General features: G+C 41.3%; 1 protein-coding gene across 3 annotated transcripts in view; it reads right to left on the reverse strand.

The window, feature by feature from the left end:
* Positions 1-17,845, reverse strand: part of FRMD3 (FERM domain containing 3) — a 157,486-nt gene that overhangs the window by 11,868 nt on the left and 127,773 nt on the right. For all 3 annotated transcript variants that reach the window (XM_072992260.2, XM_072992261.2, XM_072992263.2), the window contains 5 exons: positions 17,489-17,577; positions 14,547-14,621; positions 13,204-13,272; positions 12,607-12,719; positions 11,154-11,297 (listed from right to left, as the gene is read on the reverse strand). In XM_072992260.2, the coding sequence (XP_072848361.2) occupies positions 11,154-11,297; positions 12,607-12,719; positions 13,204-13,272; positions 14,547-14,621; positions 17,489-17,577 (490 nt within the window). The remainder of the gene's footprint in view (positions 1-11,153; positions 11,298-12,606; positions 12,720-13,203; positions 13,273-14,546; positions 14,622-17,488; positions 17,578-17,845) is intronic.

Raw genomic sequence — 17,845 nt, forward strand, 5'->3', positions numbered from 1 at the left:
ATAGCTCCGAAGCCACCCATTGTGGCGGTGGGGACCCCCAGGGAGGTCTCCCAGGGCTTGCATGCCACCATGGGAGACCTCCCTGGGGGTCCTCGCCGCCACGATCGGTGCCTTCAGAGGTTTCAAAGGGCTTTCCCCAACATTGGAGGAAGCCCTTTGAAAGCTCCAAAGGCAGCGGAGGGCCGCGTGGCTAGAGCAGGCCGAGGCCCTGGCCGCTCGCCCCCGGTCACACAGAACCAGCGGAGGGCCGGACGGCTAGAGCAGGCCGGGGCCCTGGTCGCTTGCCCCCCGCCGCACGGAGCCAGCAGAGCGCCGGGAGGCTTCGGACGGTAAGTCCTTTTTAAAAAAATTTCTGTGTGGGTTTTGGAGGGTGGGGGGTTATGTTTGTGGTTTGTGTGTGTGTGTGTGTGTGTGTGTGTGTGTGTGTGTGTGTGTGTGTGTGTTTTCGCGGCATTTTCGCCGCGACCACTCCGGCTGTGTAAAAATGGGGGCTTTGGTCTCCCAAAGGCCCCATTTTCACACAGCTGATCGGCAGTTCCAAAATGGCCGCCGCAACCATTTCTGCTGCCCTCGCTTACCGAGGGCAGCGAAAATGGCGGCGCTATGGAGGAACATCGCAGAACGGTGAGTTTAGGGCCGTATAGGAACGCATTAAACTCAGTTTAATGCATTTCTATGGGGTTTTCCGTTCCGTTTAGCGATGTTTCCACATAGCGACGATTAATCTGGAACGGATTAACGTCGCTATGCGGGGCACCACTGTAAAGTTTCTTATGGCATTATCAAATGTAATAATTATGCAATTGTTGTTGTTTAGTTGTTAAGTCGTGTCCGACTCTTTGTGACCCCATGGACCAGAGCACGTCAGGCCCTCCTGTCTTTCACTGCCTCCCAGAGTATTTTTATTTTATTTATTTATTTATTATTTGACTTCTACCCTGCCCCTCTAAACAGAGTCTACTCGGGATGGCTTACAAACAGTCATAAAACATCATAAATATAATCATATAAAATCATCATTATAACTATCAAAATATATCATAAAAACAATAACATGATTAAATCAATAAATTTAAAAGTTCCACTGGTCGCAATGACCAGATAGGCGGGATATAAATAGAATAAATAAATAAATAAAGATGGAGGAAAAAGAGAACTAAAGAGAAAAGAGAATCAGGTGTTGACTGGAAGGAAGGCCTGCCTAAAGAGCCAAGTCTTTAAATGACTCTTAAAAACATGCTATTATCTACTGTTATTTTCCTTCACAACTACCAAACCCATCTTTCAGTACAAAATTCAAAGGTAAACACTGCTGATATTCTCTTCATTAATACACATTGTTCCTCTGCTGTCTTCTTTAATCTGCATACAGTTGGTCTTTGAGGTACCACACACACCCCTTCTCCCTCCATCCACTTCCCCCCCCCCTTTCCTTGTTTTCTCTTTTCTGGCTCTTATGAGAATGTTTGTAAAATCAGACTTCAAAAGAACTGAGCACCAAGCATAGGTCATAAATTATTGCATGTGTGAAATGCAACTACACACCACTGTGTCTTAAAGCCAGGCATGAATGTTTTACTGTATGTATTTTACTTCATATGTCTGAAGAAGTGGAGTTTTCCACAAAAGCTCACATTAAAATAGTCTTTAAGGTGCCACAATGTTTTTATCTTTTTTATTTTTTTAATTATTTTTTTCCCTTTGGTTTTGTCTGATATGCTTCCACAGACTAACATGGCTACTTCTTCTAAAACACCTCTAGAGAGATTATTAAGTTCACTTGCTACCAGGCTACTCCTTTTTACCTCTTATATTCCATGAACTGCCACCCACACTAACCTGGCTGTTTTCACAAGTCTTCTATGGCCTTACCCCAGAGTAACTTCACTTGAGTGACTGGTCTTTCTTTTTGCCCTTATGGACTTGTCTTGCTTTTGCTGCCTAATATTACTGTACACTGTATTAATGATTACTTTATAGTTATCATCCTTCTATTACTTGTTTTGTTTTTAGAGCCTGTGTTCCTTGCTTGTTATATATGTCAACTTTTATTGAGTCTTTTGTGTACTTTGTGTTATTCTTATTTGTTCGCTGCCCAGAGTAGCGGCAAAGCCACTTGTTGGGTGGGATAAAAATATAAATAAATAATCAAATTAAAATAACTATTATACCCCAGAAGCATGGCTTTGTAATGCTTAATCAGCCAACTCAAACAAAACCACATGACCAGGAAACACAGAAGGCTGCTATTCATTAGAGATAGGCCTGTCCTATTTAATTGAAAGATCCAACAATTCATTTTCCCTTTTTGATGATTGCTGAAAAATACTGTATTTTTGTTTCATAAGACGCACCCCTCCATAAGACGCACCAAATTTTTAGGAGAAGAAAACAGGAAAATAATAATCTGTTTTCTTCTCCTAAAAATTTGGTGAGCCTTATGGAGAGGTCCATCTTATGGAACACACCTTAGGACCCTTTGGAGGCTCAACCTGCCCCCCCCCCCGGGGCCAGAGGGGGCGAAATCACCACCTTCAGGGACTCTTCTGAAGCTTCCCAAGCCTCAAAAGTCCCAGAAGGTGGTGATTTTGCCCCCTCTGGCCTGGCGGGGGGGCAGGATGAGCCTCCAAAGGGTCCTAGGGTCTGTTCCAGGACCCTTGCAAGGCTCCCCCCATGGGGCCAGCGGGGGTGAAATCACCAGCTTCTAGGACCTTTTCTGAGCCTTTCAAGCCTCAGAAAAGGTCCTAGAAGCTGGCGATTTTGCCCCCGCTGGCCCCGTGGGGGGGAGCCTCATAAGGGTCCTGGAAGGATCACTTGGACCCTTGCGAGGCTCCCCCCACAGGGTCAGTGGGGGCGAAATCGCCAGCTTCTCTCCATAAGACGCACACTTTCCCCCCACTTTTTTGGGGGGGAGTGCATCTGATGGAGCAAAAAATACGGTAACCTTTTAAACATGAATTATTTGTGTTTATAAAAGGATACATGAAAGGTTCATGTTCTGTTTGTTTTCCCTTTTTCATGTAAGCCTTTATTTCATCCTTTGTCAGCAAAATTGCCACATAAATTTTTCATTCAATAGAAATGCAAGCCTGTCAGCAACCAATGAGAAAGTATGGAGAGAGCAGAAATTCTGAATCCATTAAAGGGCCTGGAACTCTGTGAGGAGTGCGCTTTGCTTCACTCATTCCTTCACTGTGGGATTACTATATACTGATCTCCTAATGCCCTCTATCTTGGATGTAGTAATCTTGCATCTTTTACTTGCCTGTTTCCCTTGGTTTTTGGAATGGGGCTGTGTGTTTTCTTGTTGTTTGTTTTTGTTTGTTTGTTTTGCTATTTCTTTTTCACTGTGTGTGTAGTGCTTTTCCTGCTTAACTAGTTTTTAAAAAACTATTATTTGATTAATTTACTGCATATTTATTCTCTTAAAGATAAAGGTAAAGATTCCCCTTGACATTTAGTCCAGTCGTGTCCAACTCTAGGGGACGGTGCTAGCGTTTGTCCAAAGACAGTTTCCGTGGTCACGTGGCCAGCACGACTAGACACAGAATGCTGTTACCTTCCCACTGAGGTGGTACCTATTTATCTACTCACATTTACATGCTTTCGAACTGCTAGGTTGGCAGGAGCTGGGACAAGCGACGGGAGCTCACTCCGTTGCATGAATTCGATCTTACAACTGCTGGTCTTCTGACCTTGCAGCACCGAGGCTTCTGCGGTTTAACCCACAACATCACCACGTACCCTTATTTATTCTCTTAAAGATGTATATTTTGGTGGGGGTTTCGGGGAACTGTCTTGTTTGCTTATGTGGGGAAGGGATGTGGGGTGATGGGTAGAAATTGTAACTGTCAATGTGCTGTTGAGCTGTATGGGTGGTGGTTGCTATTGGATGGGCACAGTTTGGGACATTTTTCTCTTGTTCTTAGTATTGTGTTGCAGTTGGTTGCCTTTGTGAATGGGTGTCTCTGGGTACCAAGCAGTCATTTTCTGGCTGGCTGCCCGCTTCCTTGCTTTCTGTTGTGTGGTTCAGAGGTTCTCTGTTGCCTTTGGTGGGTGGCACTGAATTCATAGTAATTTTGTCTCTTTTCTAATTTTTGGTGATACACTGCTTTTTGAATCAGTTGGTGAGGGAATAAAGGATTTTTTGCTCTTTGCTTAGGACTGGTGGTGATGGGGGCATCTTTTTGGCTAAAGGAGTATATTTGTACTTTATAAACTAGTACTAACATGATGATCATTTTCTTTCTTACGTATTGTTGTCAGCTTTTTCAGAAGACAGATTTCTGTTACTTTGCTCAGCTTTCTTGCACTAGTCTTTAAGTGTTCTTAAGGGCTTTTGGAGAGCCATAAAACTCAAATTGGAAATCTAAAAGAGGATTCCCCTTTTGTGTAAAATGAAAGGATCAATACACAAAAAATACAAAAATAAAGGAAGCACCCCCCCCCAAAATAACCAGAAAGAAACAAATATGAAAAATTTCACTGTGCACATCTCTTGTATTCATTCTTTACAAACAGGTTATTTAATTTTTTTTCTTCAGCCTCATCCTGAGTACTTTTTAAGTTTTATGTCCATCAAACATCATAGCCCTTAATTACAAGCTCTCAATTTTTCATTACAGTATTCATTTGCAATGTTGCATTCACCAGTGATTGTACCAGGAGGACTTGCTTGCTTCTTGTGTTCTGCTCATAACATTCTCACACTCACGGTAAAACTGTTTGCAAAACAACTTGGACAGTAATTCTCCTCTTTCTCCAAGCATTTGGTTCAACATCAGAGGCTCTGCTGCCTGAATGAAGTACAGCATGTTTCTATTAGGAACAGAGCTTTTTTGGTTTGGCAATGTGGAATGCTCTCACAAAAGACACCTGCCTAACTCCGGCACTGAATACTCTAAGATAGTTATCTAGTTAAGCCTTAGTTTTCAAAGTAAGCATTTGGTGCAACAGAGGGCTGTTTGGCTCTTTCTCTGTGTATTTCCCTGCTTCTACTTCTGAGTGGTTATTGATTTCTTTCTGATTACAGTCTCTGCAGTGCTGATGCAGTGCTGCTGTTTTTGTCTGCATTTTTTTGAAACTCCTTTTATTGTGGCAATACCTACAAATCCCTCTCGATTTCTCTTTCAAGAAGGGAGAGGCAGGTAGACTTCCTTGTTTACAATAAAATGTAACAAATAAATATTTACAATTTTGATATTTCACAGTGATGTTTATAATATTGATATATTAATGGAAAGAAACGGCATCAATTTTTACAACATAATTTTCACCCACCAAATTTCCTTTATTCTCTTTTTTCAAACAAACTATAAATAGTTTTAGAAAAAGTATTTTCTTTCATCCTTGACAATCCACATTTGATAACTTCAGAATTTTAATGAAAAATGTGTCTTGGTTAGAATGAAATGTCAGAATGGTTTCAATATTGTCCTGCAATAGAAGGTACCCTGGTACTTCTTTTAAAAGCCTCATCTTTTGCAGTAAAGCTTCTGAAAATTATTTTGCACTCGCTCTCACTCGCTCTCTTGCTGAAAAAAGTTTTCTTTTTTCAGCTTTAGATAGTTTTTAGTTACCCATGACTACAGAAGCTTTCCTGTAAGAGTTGGTATCTGTCTTTACTGGTTGTAAAGGACCCTTTCCTGGCCTGACACCACAGAAGCCTGAACATTAAATACGTATGACATCACATACTTTGTAATTGATAGTTTGTTATTAAGTTTTATGCCAGTAACTCAGTTCTTTAGATTTATATCCCTAAGTACTAGATTGCCATGTGCTTATTCTAGTGTTAACTCTTTCTGTGTGTTTTTTTAAATTATGTCCCTGTTCATCAACTCAGCAATGATTTATTTAAGGTATGTTTGATTGTCATCATCATTAGAAACAAGTTCTTCATTGAATTGCTTGCTCTTTTCTTCCTCCTACCTCATCTAAATGTGTCTTTCCCACATTCTTCTTTATCAGACCTGGATAGGTTTTGATTCAAGCACTAATTTAATGTGAACCTTTATTAGTATGACAAACCAGACATGAAGGGCAAATGCATGCTATTCTGTTCACAATAATGTTTAAACAACAAAGCAAAAGGTGAGCTTCTACTTACCAGCACTTGTAGCTGTGACCTTAGAGCCATGTCTCAGCAGGCGAATGCACACATCTTTGCTACAATGGTTCACCATTCGCAAATGAATGCTCCTCCTGGTCTGGATTTTTACTAAGCATTTCACCATACTGACTAATTGCTATATTTCCTATGGCAGCCCTTTGAACTAGTCATCCATACTGCTACTGACCTTTGCTAAGTTTCCAGCTCAGGAGCACCCTGCTGAATGAATCAAATAACAGGCTTCTAATATGGCCAATAGAAATAGCCTACCAGAGAACAGAATGAGAGGCTATTTTTAAACCTTTTCAACCCTATCATAATGCACAATACAATTAACTGCAAATACCAACTGTTTCCTTAGCAGTTGTTAACAAACAGCTGCAGTGCACATGCCTGTCCCCACCCTTAAACACATTCACTGAAGTATAATGCAGAAAAACAGAGTATAAAAAAACCAAAGATAGTAGATATTTATAAATGCAGATATGCAAGTAGAAGTAACTTGTTATGGTTTCTTATTTTAAGGGCATGCATGCTTAAAATCTTTAATTTTACCCTTTTAATTAATTATTTGTGGGAGTAATCATTTACATTGCAGTCTTCCACTCCAGCATTGCCTACTTGCAGGATACTACAATATGGCAAAGGTGCCAAGAGAACTAGCTGTAATTTTTAACTATTAAAGGTTTCCCTCTCCCTGTCCAGAGGTTGCTAAGGGTTTCACCAGGGCAAAAGACAGACCTGGGGAGGGGGCTAAGTACCTGAAACAGAGGGATAGGAAGCTTTCAATTAAGTTAAATTAAATATTATCAGCACAAGATTATGACATCTTCCAGTTGTCATAATCTGATTATGTGGCCTAACTTTATACCAACAGGATTTTGACCCATATATCTGGGAGAAGTGACTTATGTTGGAGGGAAGCCAAACTCTTCAGAGATTTATTACCGGAATTTAAGAAAGACAAATAACTGGTTGGTACAACCTATCTCAGACTGTTGTTTGTATTGCTACAGTTGCTGGATCATTTATACTTTGCAAAAACAAACGTTCTGAGGAACACAAACAAAATTGTTTGCTGTTAGTTTTATCTTGGATTTATATTCTACTCCTTCAGTCTTCATATTATTGCACCATTGTATTTTTAAAGTGCTTTATATATGTTAGAGTTTTTTACATATTGAAGATTGCCCTGCAAAGTCTGGTTAGTGGGAAGCTTAAAAGTCATTTAGTTCCTGAATAAAATAATTTATCTTCTGGGAAGAACTACAGTTGATTAGTAGAGCAAGTTTTTAGAATGCAGAAAGTCCCATCCTATCATTTTAAAGCAGGGCTGGGTAAAACTCATGTCTGAGGGCCTGGAGATCCTTTTTTGGATCAAGGTAAGCAACAGCTAAGCTAGATGGACCAGTGGTTTGATTTACTAACATAATGCAGCTTTCTTTATTCCTGGGAATGTGATTCTTTTAACATAAAGTTATAAGGGATAAAGCAATGATCCCCAACCTTGGGTCCCCAGATGTTCTTGGACTTAAACCTGCAGAAGCCTTCAGCACTAGCTTTGCTGGCCAGGATTTATGGGAATTACAGTCCAAGAACATCTGGGGACCCAAGGTTGGAAGCATGGGGCTAAAACTACATGAGAAAGGGGACAGGTAATGTTTGTGTCTCCCAGAAGACTCTATTTACTAATTCCAACAAGTATCAAATACACTTGCAGAAGTGTATTTTTAAAGAATCAATTTTATATTTCAAATGGCTATCAGAAAATATGTTGATTTCCAGAAGCTTATACTGTACAGTACTTGTTTTAACACTAGCATGTCCCAATACAAGGCTGATCGATGAAAACACACATCCTTTATTGCACAGCTCTTACAAATAACGTGCAAATTCAAGGTACAGGCAGAAGTTAGAATCTCTACAGTTGTATCTGATAATTTTACTTTCCATGGGAAGAACGCTACCTGGTCCCTCTTTGTCTTTCAGTGCACTTTCAGTGAACATCCTCTTGTAACCCTTTCCTGCTTTGGGTTTTTTTCACCATATTTTCAGATATAAAATCCTTGTGCAATTATGTTGACACAAAATACAGCCCTTGGTGCTGTTTCCAGGATATAAAAAGCGAGCCTCTGACTGCCAACAAGTGATGCTGATGTGCTATTTTTATGTGTATGAAACCCTAAGGGCCTCACCAACTCATTAAAGTGTTCCCTAATTGACAGACAACTCTCCTGAGGTGAGCAAATGACTCTGGGCGTGGGGGTGGGAATTTGAATTCAAGGTCAACAAATATACTTCTGATCATGCTGCACAGAAAAACTACATATAGAGGGCTAAATAATAATTTGTGTGGAAACATATAGCTGAGTCAGCTGCACACATCTATATCTGCCTCACTTCAGGCAGGGAACAGACTCTCTCTGTTCCCAAATCCATTAGCACAACTATTGTTGGAAATCCTTAAGAGATAATTCTGCTAAGGCCAGGTTGTTTTAATTTACTGATACCAAACAGATATCGCACAATCCTTGCCAAAGTCACAGAGCTAAAATAAACCCTAACCTCCTTCACTCAAAGACAACACTGAATGAATTTGTCGTTTCAACCCATTTCCTTTTCGAGTATGGCCTAAACCCTTAGTCAACTCAAGAAATTTTATTTGTTGACGAAAATTACTGGTCCCCTTCCCATTTTGTGGCAAACTTGCCTGTTTGTCCCAGAATTGTATTCCCTGGTGTACACACACACACACACAAACATTTTCGTGAAAATAGTTAACCATTATTACATTCAAGAATAATTTCTTGCTGTTTTGTCACTTTAGCATCTAGCTTTGAGAAATATATTGCTCCAGAATGTGAGAGTTGGATTTAACAATTGGTAGACTTGTCTCTTCTTGAAAGTTGAATGTAGCTTTCTTGCACTGGACATACTACCTCGGATATAGGTTTTTAAATATTTTTGGAGCTTTCCATTATGCACCCTCTGTTTTCAAGAACATCATCAGTACCATTAATAATTGTACAAACAATAGCGTATTTTCTTATTCACAACTGTTAATTGACAAGAATTCATCTTTGGAACACATGCTTCATTTGCCCTTAGAACCCAGAATTCCATCATTAGCTGTATTTGTCTTCCCTTCCTAAAGAAGAAAAAATGATCACTATTGCATCAGACAGTCCTGCTGAGTTTGAATTATTATCATGCTACTCTGCAGGATTGCATCTAGAGCAGTCAATCTCAATCAGTGGTTACATGTATCCCTGACAAGACATAAGAATAGTTTAAATAGGAGACAGGAATTTTCACTACAATCACAAAAAATTACTTTCCTTTATCTCCTGTCCTTCAAATGTGATATACCATCTCCGACTGATATACAGGCCATGGATTATCTATCTATAAATATCCTTCTTTGACCAGATGGGTTTTGTTATATCTATCAGGATGGAATTCAGATTCTTTGATACACTGATCAGTGGGATGTAAGATCCATAAGACTGAGAATCACTAGACTACTCTGTATATGAGAAGAAAGGTGAAGCAAGTAAGAATCCAAAAATGGTTGGTCTCGGGGCGGTACTAGAGTCCTCTCAATGTGTGCTGGGGGGGGGACTATAGCATCCAAACTGACACCTCAAACTGGCTCAGGACTTTATGGCCTCTACGGCAACCATGGGTTGGTCGCAAGTTGTCTCTGACTTCACTCATTTGGATCTGGTTTTCGGAGTTGGGTAGAATTTTGGTGATGTACCTATGGAAAAACTTTCTAGAGTTCCACTGTTAGGGACATGTTCTACTACCTGAGACTCACTGGGACTCAAGAGTCCCTGTAGGATGGAAAATCCACAAAGACAGTCCACTTCAGGAAAGTCATAGGTCTAAATGGTGTTCTCAGCACTCTACGGGATTTTCCTGTCAACTGGTCCAGAACCTTTAGGCTAGGTTAACATTAGGAATGTGATTCCCTTGTTGCAGTGTATTTACTGTTTACCAAATTGTTTCAAGGCAGACTTTGGAGTATTGACTCTGTAACATCCTCTGTCTCTTGCGGTCAAATTACTTCAGACTCTGAATCACCAAACAATCATTAAAATCTTTGGAGAAGCCCTATTCTTAGTCCCTCCCAACACTCTTTGAGGCACATTTAGCATAGATATGAGACAGGGCCTTTTTGGACTCTGGACCTCCTTGCCAGGTAAGGTTAGCCCAGCTGTGACACTGCTTTCCAAACAAAAAAATGTTTTTGTTAGCTTTTTAAAGCCAAATACAATTGTTGATTCCACCCAGAACAGGCCTACTGAATTACTGCAATTTGTTATGACAGCTTTCATGTACATTCTATTGATGCAACAGGTCTGGTTGAGACTAATCATGGGAGTTAGCCCTTACTGTTTAAGCTGTGTTACATAATTAGCAGGCTGCTGTTTCTTTCTGTTAATTGCTGGGGTTTAGTTATGTTTCAAAAGTGTTTTTAATATTTTAATTGTAGTTATATATTATTTCAGTTTTATTTCTGCCAGCCTTCCTGAACACAATTTTTGATAGAAAATAAACAAATGAAACTATACTGAGGTCTACAAATTTGCATCCTTATCAGCATGAAACCAACTGTTTATAAATACCATGAGATCACAGAGACCCAAGGTGATTCAGCCAGCTTTATGAATGTTATATTAATAGCTCATGACTCACAGAATTCCCTTGGATGGTGGTTTCAAAAGCGCCAATATGACTCTAGTGACTAAGGAAAAAAGTACTGGCAATCATTTATTTATTTATTTATTTATTTATTTATTTATTTATTTATTTATTTATTTATTTATTTATTTATTTATTTATTTATTTATTTATTTATTTATTTATTTATTAATGCATGACAGCCTATAGGAATAAATGCAATTTAACTTGGAAGAATTTAGAAACTACATACTTTGGATGATCCAACTGAAACACTATACAAACTTTATTCCCCAGAGCAAATATTAAACCCCCATTAGCTCCTGCAAGCCCACCACCCCATATTGACACTCACCGAGAGATCTGGGGGCACGAACACGGGAGGGAGAATCACGTGGCATGGAGAAAGAACCAGATTCCCAAGCTGCCAGGCTTCCAGGAAGGAACACAGGAATGGGGTCATGCTGGACGAAGTGGGAATTGATGGCAGGGTCTTCTCCTGCCAGAGTATAAAAGCAGCAGCAGCAATGAGAGCAAGGACTCAGCAGCAGGACCTTCTCAGCCAGCCAGCTAAAGAAGCTGAAGAGTTGGTCAAGTTTAGGAAGAAACCCAATTCCAGTTTAAGAAACCAGCAAGAGATGATAGCTAAGGAGTCTTTCAGGACAGAAGCAACCCCAGCCACATACCCTGAATGAATGAATTCACAAGAAAAAATTGCCTAAGCTCTCATTCAGCTGCATCTTATGCAGACAAAAAGGGAGAAGATCCAGGGGATGAAAGGGGAAATAAGGGAATGAAAGGGGAAATTTCAGTCATAGGCATCCACATCAAGAAACCTGTCCCTAGACATCAGGGATATTTTGTCCAAGAATAATAGAAGTGCCCTGGGATGTTAGCACTAGGATATCACCACCCCCCACACACACCATGGCAAAATAAGTTTAGTTGCTATATGTTGGTAACTGTGTGGTCCATATTTTTAATCAAACTAACCTAATTTGTAGTCCTGGACCAATACACCAATTATAATATAGTTACTCTGAATACTTTACTACTCTGAATTCTATGGCGCAGTTTTAAAATCAAAAACTATCTATTAAAATCCATGCATCAGAGAAGGTTACATACTAAAATATGTGTACTGTGGAAAAATACACACCAAAACGCTTGCATTAGGGAAAGATGAGTACAACATTGGAAAGAGGTTGGACCCAATGACCTCTGGGGTCACTTCCAGCTCAACCATTTTATGATTCTTTGAGTCAATACAAATATTTATGCGGGTGGCAGAGGTTCTCAACAATTGCCTTTCCAGATATTGTGGACTTCAATTCTCAGAAGTCTCAGTCAGCACAGCCAATGGCCAGGAAACATGGAAATGTGGGACTATGTTATGGGAAGGCTGTGTGCAAATTTTATGTTTTGTGTATTTTTTTAAAAGTGATTTACAACTGAATACAAACAAAACTGCCTTGGTCCAGCTACAGACTATTTGTATTTCCATACTTTAGAAATTGATATCCCATTGATATCTCTGGGGATAAACTTCACCAGTGCTGGCTCCCATTCACACTTCGTTCTTCAACCCTTCTCAGTATCTCCGTATCATACTGGTACAAAGAAAGTCCTAATTCTTTTTTTCCTAACAAATCAGAAGTATCCCTCCATGTCCATTTGGAGAGAAAAAAGATGAAGTCCTTTTGTAGTGCTATCTTTCCCTTTTCTTATTAAGCACTATAACAGAATCATATGTATGCCTATGAGAGGGGGGAAATGTAGCAAAGAAGCCACATCAGGAATAGACTTGCCTTCATCCGATGGAATCTCCTCTTGGTCATTTGGAGAAGGACGCAGAGGCTCCATATTAATGATGAGCTGCTTGTTCAAGGAGTGAGAGCTGCGACTCTGAGTAATATTGGTTCTGAGAAGGGAAAGGGGAAATGAGGACAACAACAGTAATCCATACCTAGAATGTCCCCAAGTGTATACAAGTGTATAATAAAAGACATGTAAAAATTAATTGATGCCCTACTGTGTTTTTTTTAAATATTCCTTTGTTCATGAGCATATTGGTACAGAGTAATTTGCAATGGCCAACCTCTCTTTATTTTACACATAATGGCTGTGTACAGCTATCATCCTTAGAATATCTCTATGTGAAATCTGAATGGGGAAAATAATCAAGGAGGGAAATTAAACTAGAAAACAAATAGATACCCCAAAAAAAACCCCAAAGAAAAGCAACTTTACTATTACCATTTCTAGTTTAAAAGGTTCAGATGAGAACAACAATCCTGTCACCGAACTAGGATAATGTCCAGTTTAGCAGTCAGGAACCTGCTCCAAGAACCTCTCCGAACATTCACCTCAGCTTATTCAGGCACAACTGAGACTACAGGAAATACCTGTGCACTTCAGGTGGCTCCCTCTGTATTTTAGAACTAGCTTCCACAACTTCTTTGGCAACTTTTCCACTGTAATAAAACACAACATTTGGCATAAATGTATTCTGTCTTTTAAAATGAATAAAATCTACTTGGGGTTGCCTTTGAAGAGCGTTCAGAAACATCAGCTTGTTCTAAGTGCAGCAGCCAAACTGTTGACTGATGATGGTTATAAGGAGCATGTAACCCCTTCATTACTACAGCTTCACTGGCTGCCAGTCTGTTTCCAGGCCCAATTCAAATTGCTGGTTATTACCTATAAAGCCCTATAGATCTTGGGCCCAGGCTATTTGAAGGATCATATCACCCCATATGAGCCTTCTCAGCTTTTAAGATCTTCTGGGGAGGCCCTTCTCTTGGTTCCACCAGCTTTCCAAGGTCATGAAAGAAAGAGAGGACACAAGAGAGGGTGTTCTTAATGGCTACTCCCAGGCTTTGGAATGCCCTGCCCGATGAAGCTCCCTCTTGTCCTTCTGTCATCAGGCAAAGACCTTCCTCTACAGGCAGTCCTTTAAGTAGTAAGTTATTTCAGGAATTGTTTTTATATTTGATTGTTTTGACCTTTCAGTATGTTTGTTTTTTAAATGTGATATATATATATATAGTGTATACATTTATATAGTGATATTTATATAGTGTATGTTTAATTATTTTTAAAATGTGATATTTATATAGTGTTTTTAAATTTCTTATTTTATCTATTGTGAGCTGTCTTGGGTCCTTTATGGGGAGAAAGGTGGCACTAACTCAGTGATCTTGGGCCAGTAACACACTCAGTCTTCTACTTCTAACACCCTACTTCACAGGAGTATTGTAAGAGGAAGAGGGTTACATATATCAGCTTGGGTTCATGGGAGGAAAAGCAAAATATAAATATAACACATAATTTTAAACAAAGTTAAACTACTGTATTTTTTCTGTGTATAAAATGACACTTTTTCCTATAGCCATTAGAGGAAAAATTGAGGGTCGTTTTATACACGGAAGGATGGGGAGGCAAAGGAGCAGCTGTGCTCGGCTGCCTCTCGCGGCTGCCCATTGACTGCTGCCGCCACTGCCAGATCACCTCCCCCAGTGCCACTCGTGCGCTCCCTTCGGGCAGGGGACAAGGTAGCAACATGGGCTGGAGGTGAGCCCTGGCACTAATGCTGGAGGGAAGCGATCGGGTGCCAACAGCAGGAGGAGGCAGAGGAATAGCCGCACTGGGCCGCCCCTCCACCTCCAGCAAGGATCTTCACCTGCCAACATCATTCATATAATTTAGCTAATAAGCTGTATTCCCACCAGTATCAGAAAATACTCACCTATAACGATACCTGCTCCCTTTAAAGAATATTTTGCTGCTTGACATAGTCTTGATTTGGCTTGATTTTGCATACCTTGAAAGATGGAAAAGAGGAAAAGAGCTTATGCATTCAATGATTGGAATTAATGCTCTCAATGCACAAACTTTGTTTCATTTTTCTACATTTTTTTATAAATGTCTATTTTTATAACACATACATACATACAAAATGAACAAAAACATATAGGACAATCAAAAACATATAAAACAAACAAAACATATAGGCAAGGAGGTATTTCCCATTCAAACTTATCCATTATTTGATTCTGGCTACAAAGATCTTATGCCCTTCTCCCATATATCTATGCATATTATATTTCATATCCCTATCTCAAATATTTAGTTCAATAGCTAACATCCTAAATTTATAGTAATTTTATAAATTCTTTCTCCTGCATTTTCATCTATCCAATTATCTTCATAAACATTTCTGATTTCATCATTAATACTTATCCACCAATAAAATCCAAATATGGCCAATACAATCATCAGAAATCACAATTTCTAAAGACAAAAAGATATTATATGTCTAATCTTATCTACATAGTCACTATTATAGTTCACATATATTTAATATCTCTATATGCATGCCTTAGAAACAAAGGCATCTAATATTATATTCATCATAAACATTTCTAAGTTCATAATTAAATGTACTTATCTACCATTAAAATCCAAACATGGCCAGAATTGCTTATATGTAAGTATGTTAACCATACTAATTTATATGTAAATATGTATCTCTCAAACCAATGATTTATATTGTTATGTTCAGCAAGTAACTTTCTCCCTTTTTAATTGTGCTTATCAGCTCCAGTGTCATAAATCCAAAATTAGCCTCTTGCCTCCTTTATACCAGTTTTAAAATGTCATCTATAAAATCTCTTTAAACCACGTTCGCTCCAGTTTACTAATTTTATCCCAATACAGTATAATTAATGTCTTCAGAGCAATGCATATCTGTCTGATCTCTGGCCGTAAATTTCTGCTCCCAGCTTTGCCCATTCCTCCTCCTTTACATTCTTTCCCATCCCCCCATCCCCCCATCTTAATGTACTTTCCCCCATCCCCCCATCCCTCCCTTTCCTCCTTTTCCAGCATTTCATCCTGCTTTCTAGGGAGGACCATAGCGAGGTTAATTGGTTCCAAAAATCGCTATGGGAAAACATTGTTAAGTGAAACGCGTTTTCCCATAGAGATGCATTGAAAACCGGATAATCCGTTCCAATAGGAACGGATTATCCGGTTTTCTCCCCCACTATCGGGCGCAGCCCTTTGGGAGAAGCCTCAGGGGAGGGGGGGAAGACGGCATCGGCTCCTGCCTTCTCCCCCATCACCTGGCTTCTCCCAAAGGGCTGTCCCGATGGTGCTTGCAGCAGCGGAGGAGGTGCCCAGTGGAGGAGAAGGCAGGAGCCTATCTGGCCCTTTCTCCTCCACCAGGCACCTCCTCCGCTGCTGCAAGCACAGTCGGGGCAGCCCTTTGGGAGCAGCCGGGCTGCTCCAAAGAAAGGCAGAAGCCGATCCAATCTCCCCCACACACACAACTGGCGGCTTCTCCTGCTGCTCCCGATGGTGGGGGGGGGAGATCGGATCGGCTTCTGCCTTTCTTCGGAGCAGCCCAGCTGCTCCCAAAGGGCTGCCCCGACTGTGCTTGCAGCAGCGGAGGAGGTGCCCAGTGGAGGAGAAGGCAGGAGCCGATCTGGCCTTTCTCCTCCACCGGGCACCTCCTCCACTGCTGAAAGCACAGTCAGGGCAGCCCTTTGGGAGCAGCCGGGCTGCTCCAAAGAAAGGCAGAAGCCGATCCGATCTCTCCCCCCACACACACTGGGTGGCTTCTCCCGCTGCGCCTGATGGTGGGGGGGATCGGCCATGGCTGGGAGTTGCCACTGCAGGTCGGATCCGGGCATCCGGATCCCCCACCCTCCCCCCACGGCTTGGATCTGACCCGCGGCGGCTACCTCATCCATGGCCAGACTCCCTAGAGTCCGGCCATGGCTGAGGTAGCTGCCGCGACTCGGATCCAAGCCGCGGGGGGAGGGTGGGGGGTCCGGATGCCTTTCAGGCATCCCGGGCTTGGATCCCACCCACCACCAGTTACCCATGGCTTGGATCCGAGCCGCGGGGGGGTTGGAGGCATGACCGGACTCTTCGGCAGCTGCCGCGGCTCGAATCCGAGCCGCAGTGGCTGCCGAAGAGTCCCGCCATGCCACCCACCCTCCTCAAGCTGCGGGGGGAGGGTGGTGGGATCCGGATGCCTCAGGCATCCGGATCCCCCCACCCTTCCTGCCGCGGCTTGGATCCGACCCGCGGCAGGCTACCCCAGGCATGGTCGGATTCCTGAGAGTCCAACCATGGCCGGGGAAGCTGGCCGCGGGGAAGGGGAATCCCGGCAGTGGCCTCGGAAGGACCCTTCGGAAGTGTTCTTCCGAGGCCACCACAGGCATTTCCCCCCAGCTGAGCTGCAGGAGCGGTCCTTCGGAGGCTCCCGCCACTCAGCTGGGGGAAAATGGTGCCTATGGGGAAAACATCGCAAAGCGATTTTTCCCCATAGGCAACATCGGTATGCGATCACAAAAGCGATGGCATTTTGCCATCGCTATGCGAATTCGTCATTAAACGGGGCACTCGTTATACGAGGCACGACTGCATATATTGGAAGCTGAATAAGGGCGTTATTTAGATTTACAAGGACCTTCTTAATTTTCAACTTCAAAAGCCATCAAACTATTGTGGCACTGTATATTTTGGTTGAACCTTCAGTAATCTACAGAAGAATCAAAGTACAGTACCTCTTGACTTTATAACATGGCTCATTTAACATGAAAGGGCTGTCAATTTACGTGGTTCTCTCTGCTCATCTATACTCTGCAACATTGCTGCAATTACATTAGATTTTCTTACTTGTAAAATGCCTGGTTTTCCACTCCACACTTCCAAAGATGCTTGCAGGCTGCTGGTGTAGAGGTATGGAATGACAACATGGCCTTTTTCTACATATTTGATGAAAAATTAAACAGAAATAGAAAAAGGTTTATTTAAGACTTTGCTGGATTCAAGGCATCATTTTCACTTAGGCTGTGAAGGACATTTGTTCCTGCTAGGTAAAGAAGGATAGAACCTATCCCAATGAGAATATGAGCAGTTCATGGACTGGGACAGGAGAGGTACCTCACTGCATAACTTGAGGGGGATATCACCTCCCCATCACAAAGCATCATCGCTTAAGAATTCTGAAAAATGGACTCGATTATCCACTGG

Source organism: Pogona vitticeps, chromosome 2, assembly GCF_051106095.1.
Source record: "Pogona vitticeps strain Pit_001003342236 chromosome 2, PviZW2.1, whole genome shotgun sequence".
Classification (NCBI taxonomy): domain Eukaryota; kingdom Metazoa; phylum Chordata; class Lepidosauria; order Squamata; family Agamidae; genus Pogona; species Pogona vitticeps.